General features: G+C 38.5%; 1 protein-coding gene, 1 long non-coding RNA gene and 1 pseudogene across 2 annotated transcripts in view; 1 reads left to right on the top strand and 2 right to left on the bottom strand.

Moving 5' to 3' along the window:
- Window positions 1-8,191, top strand: part of TRIM35 (tripartite motif containing 35) — a 43,830-nt gene extending 35,639 nt beyond the window's left edge. The window contains exon 6 of the mRNA XM_074209982.1: window positions 1,575-8,191. Within this exon, the coding sequence (XP_074066083.1) occupies window positions 1,575-2,146 (572 nt within the window). The 3' untranslated portion in view covers window positions 2,147-8,191. The remainder of the gene's footprint in view (window positions 1-1,574) is intronic.
- Window positions 8,192-8,267: 76 nt separating this feature from the next.
- Window positions 8,268-10,633, bottom strand: LOC141488454 (prostaglandin-E(2) 9-reductase-like; annotated as a pseudogene).
- Window positions 10,634-10,821: 188 nt separating this feature from the next.
- The window catches only part of LOC141504750 (uncharacterized), a 28,310-nt gene continuing 25,978 nt past the window's right edge, over window positions 10,822-13,153 (bottom strand). The window contains exon 3 of the long non-coding RNA XR_012473469.1: window positions 10,822-12,033. This is a non-coding gene — a long non-coding RNA (uncharacterized LOC141504750). The remainder of the gene's footprint in view (window positions 12,034-13,153) is intronic.

The raw sequence follows: 13,153 nt of genomic DNA, 5'->3' as shown, positions 1-13,153 counted from the left end.
CCCATGAGTTTTTCAGAAGTTCTAAGGGATAGAAGTATTGATAAAATTAAATGGTATCCTTTATAGTGGCAGCCAGGTGACTCAGTGGATAGAGTACTGGCCCTGCTGTCAAGAGGACCTGAGCTCAAATCCAGCCTTCAGAAACTTAGTGGAAACTCACTAGACTCAGCGCTATCACTTAGCCCTGTTAGACTCAGTTTCCTCATCTGTAAAATGAACTGGGAAAGAAAACAGCAAACCACTTTAGTATCTTTGCTAAGAAAACCCCAAATGGGGACACAGAGTCAGACACGACTGGTTGACTAAACAACAACAAATATCTTCTAACCTTCATTCCTCACTTCTGACATTTGGGGCAGCTAGATGGTACAGAGGATAGAGCACTGATCCCAGAATCAGGAAGACCTGAGTTCAAATCTAGCCTTGGACAATTGATACTCACTAGCTGTGTGACCTTGAGCAAGTCACTTAACCTTGATTGCCTAACAACTAGGGCATTTCCAGTCATTCTGATCCATATCTGGCCACTGGATCCAGATGACTCTAGAGGAGAAAATGAGGCTGGTAACTTAGCACAGCAATCCCCTCACTCAAATTCAATTCACATATATGTCATGGCATCACCTCCCTGATGTCATGATTGTCTTCAAGAATGAAGAACAGGGGACAGCTAGGTGATACGGTGGAAAGACTGACTTTGGAGTCAGGAGGACATAAGTTCAAATTCGGCCTCAGACACTTAATAATACCTAGCTGTGTGATCTTGGGCAAGCCACTTAACCCCATTGCCTTGCAAAAAAAAAAAAAATGAAGGACAAACATTCTAGTATCAGGATGAAATCCTTCTCTAAACCTCAAAATTGACTTCTTTACTTGGAGATCTTGGGCTTCTTCCCATCAGATGGAATGACCTGACAGTGTTCCTCGGGGGTCAGTGCCATAACTTTGGAAGACATTTTAAAAAACCAAATTCACTGACACCAATTTAAGAATTCCTAAACCATAGGGGCAGCTAGGTGGCACAGCCCCTGGAGTCTGGAGGACCTGAGTTCAAATTTGGTCTTAGACACTTGATACCTACTAGCTGAGTGACCTTGGGCAAGTCATTTAACCCCATTGCCCTACCAAAAAAAAAAAGAAGAGAAAGGAACAACTCTTAAATCAGAGTGTTTGGGGAAAGGAATATACTAATTTTTGTAAGAGTTGATCCTATAATCCAAAGGGGACTGACCAGATATTTCCCATTTCTAAAAATTCTGGGAGAGCCTGCATGGTATGTATGACCTGGATTCACATACTATCTGTGACACACATTTGTTGTGTGACCTCTTGGGTTCTTGGTTTCCAAGGAATTCACTGGATGCAATTCTAAGTTGTAAAGTTGGTGTCAGTCTTCACAGGTAAAAGGGAATTTCCTCATCAGGAATCTCATATGGCTATGAAATCACAGATGGGAGTTGTGGGGTAGGGAGAAGACCCCCACACATGTCAAGTCAGAAGAGATAGAGTGGAATGATGGCAGGGAGTTTGTATACCAGGTTACTAACATCCCTTTTCTTTTTCATCTCTCCTAGTTCCCTTCAGCTTTGACCCCAACACATCAGCTGGTTGGCTCTCTGTCTCTGACAATCTCACCAGCGTTACCAACCATGGCTACCGGGTCCAAGTGGAAAACCCTGAGCGCTTCTTGTCTTCTCCTTGCTTGCTGGGCTCCCGGGCCTTCTCTCATGGCTCCCACACCTGGGAAGTGGATTTGGGTGGGCTCCAAAACTGGAGGGTGGGTGTAGCTCGGACTCATAGAGAGTCTAGTGGGAATGGGCATTCCCACAGTTGCTACCATGATGCCCGCTCAGGTTTTTGGTATATCAGCCGCACTCAAGGAGTGGATGGAGACCACTGTGTGGCATCTGACCCTTCAGCTTCACCCTTGGGCCTCAGGCTGCCTCAGCGCCTGCGGGTAGAGCTGGAATGCGAGGAGGGTGAACTCTCCTTTTATGATGCTGAATGTCAGTCCCACCTCTACACCTTCCATGACCGCTTTGGGGAGGTGCGGCCCTATTTCTATATAGGAGGGACCCGGGCAGACATTCCCCCTGAGCCCCTGCGCCTCTGTCCACTTCATATCCAGGTCAAAGAAGAGATCTAGACTGAAGGCTTTGAAATTGAATTCTCCCCTGCTTTCCACTCTCCCCATTGTCCTTTCCATGGTATTGTTATTCTTTCTCTACCTCTCTACAATCTGCCCCTCTCTTTTCCCCAGTGTGGTGTAGGAGAAAGAACATTGATTTTAAGTCACAGATCTTACATTCAAATCCCAGCTCCTGGTCTCAGACACTTAATAATTACCTAGCTGTGTGGCCTTGGGCAAGCCACTTAACCCCATTTGCCTTGCAAAAACCTAAAAAAAAAAATCCCAGCTCCACCATATACCACATATGTGGTCCTGGAAAAGCCACTTCCCTTCCTCTGGTTTTGTTTTTTTCATTTTATTTTATTTTATTGAGACTAAATCTCCCTCTCTCACCCAAGTCAGAAGTACAGTAGTCACACTGAGGCCCAACTCAAATGCTGATAGTTTTAACCTGCCTCATTTTTCTGACTTGGATCAATTTGCTCCTCCTTAAGCAGCCTGGTTTCTCCCCCTCATCTTCAGGGACTCCCCATATTGATATTAGACTTAGCATAGTTAAACCTAATCTGCTTTAGCCCCATTGCAGCCCAGAACCCCAGAACTCTCCAGCAACTCACCAGAATCAACCTCCCCCAGTAGCAGAGGTTACAGGTATGAGCTGCCACTCAGCAACCCCATCATCTATAAGATAAGGAATTTGGAATAGATGATTTTTAAGTCCTTTCCAGTTCTAAGAGAATTTGTGATTTGGGGATCCCTTCACAGTTTGGTCACCAGATTTTCCATCTTGCTCTGTTCATGATAGGGTCATAGAATCTAGAGCCAGAGGGCATCCCAGAGACCTTCCGGTTCAGCTCCATCATTTTATGAAGGAAAGTAAAGTGACTTAGCCAAGGTTACTCTGGTAGTAATTGGCAGAACTGAGATCTTAGCCTTGCTGACCATGAGAGGATAAAGGGCAGGAGAGTAGCTAAGCTAAGAGAAAACTGAGTGACCTATGCTAAACCATTGTTGATTCAGCAAGTATGTTTTACTAGACTCACCTTAAATGGCTTTACATGCTTCTTCCTTCCTGGCTCTTTTTTTAATTGAATTTTATTTTATTTTCAAAAAGATCTGCCTTCTCTCTCCTTCCCCATTAAGAAAGCAAGAAAAGTAAAATGCTTGTTAAAAAACATGTGCAGTCAAGAAAACCTATATTGGTCACGTCCCAAAAATGTCTGTTTTCACTCGAGTCCATCATCTCTGTCAGGAGATGAGAGATGAGAGGCATATTTCATCATTAGTCCTCTGGCAAGCTATTGTGTTCACCTAAGTAGGACCATTCCTTCTCTTTCTTTTCATCCTTCCCCAGCACCTAAGGAAAGATGCCATTGCTCAGTTCTCAGGTCTTTTTCTGCATTTCCTCCTTGCTTTTAACCTTATTTCCTCTATGAGCAGGCACCAATTTACACCATATCAGGTTGCCCAAAATCATGTCATAAAGAGGATGGTTGAAGTATCACCCGTGTCTATAAAAGAATGACATCCTAACTTCAGGGTGTTTTATGTACCATAAACTCAATATCAGACAAATCATAGAAATATCCAGTATGATGTCTTTTGGAATAAAACCTATTTGAACCTCTACAATCATGTTCTAAGTCCTCTAAAATGGGTGTGAGTGTATTGTACACATTGATTAAAGCATCCCAATGTACAATAAAGTATACATGCTGCAATGTAAAAATAAAATTATTGTATCATAGATTGGACTATGGCATGATGAAAATAAACTTTGGACATTTAATTACCCATGCTTATTAGAATTTGGGATGGTTATCTGGGGAAGATTCATCTTCCTGAGTTCAAATTTGGCCTCAGACACTTACTAGTTATGAGTTTCTTTATTGATAAAATGAGCTAGAGAAGGAAAAGACAAACCATATCTTTGCCAAGAAAACCCCAAAAAGAGTCACAAAGAGTTGGACATGACTGAAACTATTCAACAATTTGGGTGGTTAGGGGCAACTAGGTGGCACAGTGGATAGAGCACCAGCCCTGGAGTCAGGAGTACCTGAGTTCAAATCTGGCCTCAGACACTTAATAATGACCTAGCTGTGTGGCCTTGGGCAAGCCACTTAACCCCACTTGCCTTGCAAAAACCTAAACAAAAAAAAAAAATTGGGGTGGCTAAGTGGCACCAAGATAGAGTTCAAGTCTGACCTCAGACACTTCTTAGCTTTGTAACTTTAAGCAAGTTACTTGACCCTGTTTGCCTCAGTTTCCTCATCTATAAAGTGAGCTGGAGAAGGAAATAGTAAACCTCTCCTGTATCCTTGCCCCTCCCAAAAAACCCAAATGGGGTCACAAAAGAATGAGACAAACTGAATAACAACAGAATCTAGGGAAACCTATGTTTTTCCTTTCAACAATTTCTCAGATGTATAGATATGAATTACAGAATAACTTCTCAGGAAAAATTGCCAGAGGGCAATGGGAAGGTGCATGGTGGCTATAATAATCTAATAGGAGAGACAATGTGCAAACAACTATGTCCATATAAGATGTATATGGAATAAATTGGAAATAACATAAGACTGAAAACATAGGAAGGAACCAATTTATGAAGAACTTTAAATGCAAGTAGAAGAATCCATGTTTGATTTTAGAGGTAATAGGGAGACACTGGAATAGTATGGTGAGACATAGAAAAATCTGACAGATATACAGAGGTATATTAGAGTGGGAGAAATAAGGCAGGAAAACCACTCAAAGAGTGTATTTCAGCACTCCAAGCAGGAGGTGATAAAAGTCTGAATCAGAGTTTGCATGATTAGACAGGAAGGACCATATCTAAGAGCTGTCATAGAGAAAGAAAGGACAAGATTTGGCCTATTGGACAGAAAACAGTAACAGAAATGAGACTCTCAAAGGCCAAGTTTATTTGTGCTCATACTTTTTATTAAATGATGAAGTTCGGACTCAAACCCAGATGTTCTGGCCAGAAGCCCTTTCCTCTTAGCCATTATACCACACTACTCTAAACCTATTATGTGATCTTAGGCAAATCATTTCACCTCTCTGTTTCCTCATTTACAAAACTAGAGGCTTGGATGAGTTGCAGAGAGCCTGGAACAGTGTAAACAGCACTGATGGGAAAGCCAGGGAGACCTTGGATCAAATACTCCTTTCCGCCCTGAAACTATGATCTAAACAGTCCTATAGGACTATAGGTATGTTGTACAAAAGAGTAGAGACAGAGGAAGGGCTAAAGGGAAGTATGGGAGGAAGCTGCTTAGGGGACAATGCATAAACAGTATGAAAAACTGTGTTTAATACAACCTCATACAATTGTACCTGGATAGTCATATGTATGGAACACATAACTCAATAAGATCATAGAACCATTTGAGTATGTGAGCAAATGCACAAATTTTAATGCCAGGAAATTCTGTTCTCTATTTTATATCTATTTTGTCATAAATTAGGTTGTTTGTATAACAGCAAGCCCCTAGTGGATAATACCCCAGGGTAAGGCTCCTACAAGTTTCAAAACTTGTCTGTGTAATTTGTCCTAGTGACTGGCAGACCTTACACACAGTCCAAACAACAAGTCAGTCAAAAAGAATTTATTAATGTGCCTGGGGATCCAAAGAAAGGCCAAAGACAATCCCTCACTATCAAGGAGGTCACAGTCTCATATCTGTAAACTAAATCAACAACTCTGAAATATCTAACAAAAGCAATGTCGCATAGCAGGGCACTGGTGACTTGTCAAAATTGTTTAGACTGAATAGATCAATTAGCTAGTCTTTTTGTCCAGTGGGAGTAGAAGCTCAGACTGCAGCAGAAGAGATTTCAATGAGGCTAAAGGTTGGGAGGTGGGGGGCAACAGGTTGACAAAGGCATTGGATCATCTTCTTCCCTAAAGATCACCCCAAAAGGAATATCTAGCTGGATTCAAAGGGGGGGTGGTGGTGTGGAAGCTAGAAGAGGGAGGATTAGAGGAAGGTTTCTGGCATAATTGGGCTGGCTCCTTTCCATGAACTGTAGGATCTCCATATCAGGAGCTGCTACTCCCCGGAATGCATTTAGATTAAAAGCTGATGTCATCTGACACACAGAAGGTCTCCTGATCAGCCTGCTGTTTATTCTGGTTTTGTTTGTGGGTGTCAGCTGGGTGGGTCTTTTCTGCCATGGAAGAACTTATTGCAGGGATGAAGATGACAGGGCTTGGTTTCTATGGTTACTAGTGTGGCTGGGATTTGCATAATGCTCTCCATCCAAGAGGCAGTTTAGGAACAATGTGAAATGGAAAAGGATAGAACAGGAGCTATCTGAAAGGCCAGGGTCATAGGAAACTATTATGGGAGTAGTTGGATTCTTGCCCCTCTTTCAGATTGCTCCACAAACCTGCTGGCTCCCCCTCAACTCTTCCCTCTCAGACCTCCCCGACCCGCTGCCTCAATCAATTAGTTGGCAAATGTGGCAGATTCTGTTCTGTTTCCATAATCTGTCTCCCTTTGCCCCATTCTCTTCATTCCTTAGGCTACCACCTGTGTTCTTTTTTAAAAATCTAATATTTTTAACATTTTTAATTTGAGTTTCTCTCTTTCCCTCCAACTCCATCCACATCCACATCCATTGAGGAGGCAAGTAGCATGATATCAATTATACATATGAAATCACACAAAACATATTTCTACATAAGTCATGTTACCAAAAAAATCAAGAAAAATAAAGGAAGTGAGAACATTATACTTCAATTTGCACTGAGTCAATTCTTACTCTTTTGATCCCATCACCTGAGTTTTAATCTTCATCACACCACACCTAGCTTCTTGTAATTGCCATCAAATTGGTTTCTTGTCTTCCAACTCTCTTGTCACCAATTCAGCCAAATTCCTGATGCTTCTCCTCTTTATAGTACATGTTTCTTCAGTGACATCCTTAACACTACTTTCTTTAAATTGTCTTCCTTCAAAGGCCTCCCCTGACTCCCTATTCTCTCTATTCAATTCAGTTCAGTTCAGCAAACATGTAAGGGCCCAATGATAACGAGTGACATAAAACCAAAAAAACCCAATCAATTATTTTTTTAAAGTACATACCTATGCTAGGCATTGTGATAAGCATAAAATAAAAACAGATTCGGGCATCAAGGAACTAACATTCTACTAGAATTATTTAACGGAAGAAAACAACAACAAAATTAACCTGTTTTGACCTGGCATTTAGATATCTCTGAAATTTTTTTGCAATCTACCTTTCCAATCTTACCTCACATTACTTCCCTTTCTGGACTGGACATTCCCCTGCCCCTGGAATCTCAGAATCCAGTTTGCTTAAAGATCCAGCTTAGGTGTTACATCTGCCAAGAAGTTGTCCCTGATCTTCCATCTGCAGGGTAAGGACAGATTCTTTTTTGTAAGGCATCCAATATAATGTCTTATATAGAGTGGTCACTTTAAAAATACTTAATGAATTGAGGATCAGTAGGATTCTGGCCTAACCCCTGTACTACAAGTCTGGTGAGATCTTATAAAGTTTGTTCAGTTCCCAAGCTACCTTAAAGCTCCTATTCTACAAGTTCTATTCCTCAACAGATGAATATGGTCAAAGGTTGCAAATAGGCATTTTTTCAAAAGAAAAAATTCAAGTTATCAACAACCATATGAAAAAGCTCTGAATCACATAGTAGAAATGCAAATTTAAAGAACTCTTGGGTTTTACTACATGCCCATCAGAATGGCAAAGCTAACAAAAGAACAAAATGGTGGTTGTTGGAGGGCCTAAGGAAGGACAAGCATATTTGTGCACTATTTTTTTAAATGTGGTCCGTTTAATTTGAGATAATCATGACATATCCCCACCATCCCCCATATAAAGATCATATCTTAATGTAAAAAAACCAAAATTTTATATTTGGCAATGAGGTGATATACTTAGAAACTGCATGAAGAAGAATTTAAAATGTGATTACTCTATATTGTTCTTTTGAATGTAGTTAGTATAAAATATCAAATTGATATTTTAGTGATTTTTTATATAAGATGATTCCTAAATGCACTGGACCAAATTGATGATATTTGAATGGCAATAAGTTTAGTAATCTATAATACCTATTATGTTATTATTAGATTTAGAGGTTTATTTTATAAAGAAAGATTTTTATTTCATATATTTAACTTGATAAAATTTTTATTTGATAAGATTTCTTAGTCATTAATTATTAAAATTATGAAAGCATACCTGGAATAGTATGTATTAAAATCTTATCTTTTTTATTAGAGTCAGATCCCAAATTTTAAGATTTTATCTTAGTCTTGGGGTTATCTCAGAAATGGATAATTGTTAGCCTCAAAGCTTATAGAAGCTAGTGTTCTTTCAGGTTTTGAACGAATATATTCATTGTATTATTTTCTAGGCCCATAGTAATGGCATAACACATTCCAGAAGAGTTATAGAAATTACTGTATTCATATTGAATATGAAAGCATCTGTGTTGAAACTGTATAAAACTGAAGGGAATTGCCATTCCTAGGACTGTTCATCTACACTACTGTATAGATGGTGAAGTGAAAAAGTAGTCCATAAGAGTTGAGCAGATTAAAGGATTGAGTAATTAGGATGCTGGAAGGGATATCAACATCTTTGTTGAAGTACTTAGTATAAAGATTAGATTTAAGCAAAGAATAACACTGAGAAACAAATACTAGATCTGATATAACCTCTGGGTAAAGGTTACCTTTCTTGGGGGAAAAAAGTGCCTAATAAACTTTTAAATGCTACATAAATGTGTACCACCATGACTGTCTTATTGGGAACAAGAAAGAAATTGAACAACTACTTTTAAACCATGCCTTACATGGCTTTACTATAAGATTGGACTTAATTTTCATGAAAATCAACAGAATGTAAGCTACTCCTTTGATAGATCTACAGTGTCTCAGGGTCACAAATCTTCTTAGTCAGAACTTCAATAATATTCATCTTTAAAATGATAGTTATTGGATTCCTTGCACTGATCAGAGGTCAGGTAGTGAAGGTTTTTGTTAAGACAATCTATGACTTTTCATTTCTTCTGGAGTTAACTTGAAATCAAACACTTGAAAGTACTGTTTGATTCACTTTTCATTAAAGCTCTTTATCAAGACTACCACCCCTTGCTGAATCTGATATCAAAGAGCAATTTGGGCTGAAGTGTGATTGTGCTACTTGTCAATGACTCTCAGAACTGTCATCTAGGAGAAAAGGAGACTTTTTCATCTACCCATGAAGACTTTCTGTAGAATCCCAAAGCACTGTATGCTACCAATATGATATCATTTGACTTGCCAAACTCCAACAATTTGCTCTGGTTTAGGTAAGGATGGCATTCCACTTGGTTGCAGACAGGTTTATATTTAAGCCCAACTTCATTCAGGACCATCTCCTGCATTTTGTCATTGAAGCTGGACTCTCCATTGGACTTCATGAAGTCTACATCCTTATATTTCTCCTTTGTCTCCCAAGTGTCACATAAATCCACAGTCAATGATAATTTTGTGATTTTCATCCATTGGGATCTTATCTTTGCTAGGTTTAAAAGAGACAGGTCAATGGATATCAAGCTGGATGTTCTTCAGTGTCTCTTCCAGGACTGGTCTGACCAATTTGGACTGGTGATATATACTCCAATACTTCTCTGTATAAAATATGTCCTTTCTGGTCACTATCCCTTCTGTAATCTTCACTCAGATTGCCTGTCCAACTTCTTTTTTCATTTTCATATAGGAAAGCCCATTTTCAATATGGCAGTAGCCCACTTCAATAACCACCTTTGTGACCATCTCACTTTCATTTTGGGGAACACTTGTAGGTACATAAATACCAAATCACTACAATAGGATGATATTACCATCATTCATTGTCACCCTATGAAATCTGAAAACATCATTTCTTTTCACCTAACAAGTCAGATCACTTCTGTACAAAGTCAGAAACCTCCCTCACAGACTATATTTGTGTACTATTTATAGAACTGGGGAGCTGGTCCAACTATACTGGAAAACAATTTGGAACTTTACCCCAAAAGTCACTAAATTGTACATACCCTTTGATCTAGCAATATAACTAATAAGTATCAAAAAGGTCAAAGACAAAGGGAAAGAGCTGTTACATACAAAAACATTTATAGTAGTACTCTCATTATCATAACAAAAAAACTGGAAAAAAGTGGGTAACCTTCAACTGGGACTGAGTAAATTATCATATATGAATGTAATGGAATTATATTGTGCCATAAGAAATGACGATTATGTCAAGTTCAGAAAAACTTGAGAACTTTTAAATGAGTGTAAAGGAAGAAGAATCAACTTATACAACAATCATAATAAAACATAAAGAAAAGCAATTTAGAAAGACTTTATAACTCCAGTCAATGCAGTGATCAATCATGATTTCAGAAGACGGATAAGTATCCTTTCTATCCCTTAGAAGAAAGGCAGACTAAGGTGAGTTATGAACCATACTCAGCATAGCGAATATAATTATTTGTTTTGCTTGATTATACTTATTTGTTTTAGAGGATGGTGTTTACTGATAGAAAAAGCCATGGAGAGTTGATGTCTATTGTGATGGGAAAAAAAGAAAAGAAAGAAAAAAAGAATGAATGAAACATTTTTTAAAATACACAGAAAAGAATAGGAAGTTCAGAAAGGGACATAAAAAAGTAGTTTTGTTACCATCATGCTAAATTAATTTATATTTTTCAAAAATTGAGTATAATAAAAGTTCATAGTTTCATACAGAATCTTGTCTATTCTTTGTCTATTGAAATGATTACATTTATTGTCATTTATTAAATTAATAATTTAAAAATTGTTGTTTAAAGCTTCTACTCTGCCATCTTGGCTGTTGTCTCTCTCCTTTGCCTTTAAAAAAATGTTTTACTGATGCCCTTTTTATATCTCTTACTACCCAGTAAACTACTCTTCCTCCACCCAAAGTAGAAGCCCTTAATTTCAAAAAAGCAGTACAGCAAGGGGCGGCTAGGTGGCGCAGTAGATAGAGCACCAGCCCTGGAGTCAGGAGTACCTGAGTTCAAATTCGATCTCAGACACTTAATAATTACCTAGCTGTGTGGCCTTGGGCAAGCCACTTAACCCCCATTGCCTTGCAAAAAAAAAAAACAACTAAAAAAAAAAGCAGTACAGCAAAAACAAAGCAATACATTGGCCATATCTGAGACTACAAAATTCATTCCCCATTTCTAGTTTAATACCTCTCTTTCACATGGCAGAAACTATGTTTTCTCATCAGTCATTTGAAGTCATCACTGATCCACTTTGATCAGAGTTCTGAGCTCTATCAAAGTTGTTTTCTTCATATTATTATAACCACATAAATTGCTAATCTGGTTCGTTTATCACATTCATTTAGCTGCATCATTTCATGTAAGTCTTCTCATCTCTCTCTGAATCCATCATATTCATAATTTCTTAAGGTGTAATGATCTTCCATTTCATTTATATACTACAGTTTCTTTAACCATCCCTAAATTGGTGGGTACCTAATTTGATTCTAGTTCTTTGCTACTATAAAAATTGCTACTATAAATATTCTTGTACATATGGTCTATTGTCTTAATTCTTGATCTTCCTTGTATGTCTATCTGTGTATATAAATTTATGTATATAAATAATGTGTATTATAGCTGTTATACATGCACATATATGTATGTGTATGTGTGTGTATGTGTATGTGTATGTATATGTGTATTAAAAAATGATTATATTACTGGGCAACTAGGTGGTACAGTGGATGTAGTAAATAAAGTCTCCTGATTCTTCTTCCAGAATTCAAATCTGGCCTTAGACATTTATTACCTTTCTGATCTGGAGAAACTCACTTCATCTTGTTTCCCTCAGTTTCCTCATCTGTAAAATAAGGTAGAGAAAGAAATGATGAACCACTCTAGTATCTCTTCCAAGAAACCCCAAATGGGGTCATGAAGAGTTGGATATGATGAAAATAACTGAACAACAACAACACTATAGGGGTTAAAAATTGTAGCTGTCAAAGGAGAGGACCAAGAAAACATAAAGGACCAGGAAAAGAGGAACTTCATAGGACTCCATGGCAGAATAGAACCTTTGTATGTGACTCTCTGTCTCTGTCTCTCACACATGCACACACACACACACACACACACACACACACACACACACACACACACACAAACTAACACCAAAGATATCTATAGTTTAATTATTTTGAGGATTAGCTCCAAATTGCTCCTAGAATGGTTGGGAAAATTCATAGTCTCAATTGACTATGAGTGTGCCTGTCCTTCCCAACAACTGCTGCTTAGTGGTTTGCTGCTTTAGATTCCCAGGGTTGATGGGCTCACTGCTTTAGATCCAATTTTTAGGTGATTCAATCATTCCCTGCTGGTCTCCAGAGCCATTCCCTGGTTCTAATTCAAAACTACTCTAATGGGTGTGGCTAGGTGGCACAGTGGATAGAGTACAGGCCCTGGAGTCAGAAGGAACTAGGTTCAAATCCAGCCTCAGACACTTAATAATTACCTAGCTGTGTGGCCTTGGGCAAGCCATTTAACTCTATTTGCCTTGCAAAAATCTAAAACAAACAAACAAAAACCCCTACTCTTATCATAGCCATCTATCTGGTCATTGACTCAAAAGTTCTATCCTTCCACAGATTCCTAATTCTTTATGTTTTCTTAGGCAATGATTCTTCTGGAAGTCCCTATTTTTTGGCCCCTATGGTGCTTCTGATTTTCAACACCTCCCTAGCAGATTGACCTATAGGGGGTAAATGGACTCCTTTTATGAATGCCTCAGGAAAATCTACAGTCTTTATCAAATCATTTTAGATAAAGGGGTTACAAATCCCCCTCTGATTTTTTTAAACTTTTGATTCTTTTATGAAATCTCTCATATTTTTTCCAAACCAATCTACCCCTCTCCCAACCAGAATGTCACCATGGGACTTCTCTTCTCTCATTTGTCATTCTGTGGTTCAGTAGTTCATCTA

The sequence above is a fragment of the Macrotis lagotis genome, chromosome 1, assembly GCF_037893015.1.
Source record: "Macrotis lagotis isolate mMagLag1 chromosome 1, bilby.v1.9.chrom.fasta, whole genome shotgun sequence".
Lineage (NCBI taxonomy): Eukaryota > Metazoa > Chordata > Mammalia > Peramelemorphia > Peramelidae > Macrotis > Macrotis lagotis.
This window is presented reverse-complemented; position numbering and strand designations above follow the sequence as displayed.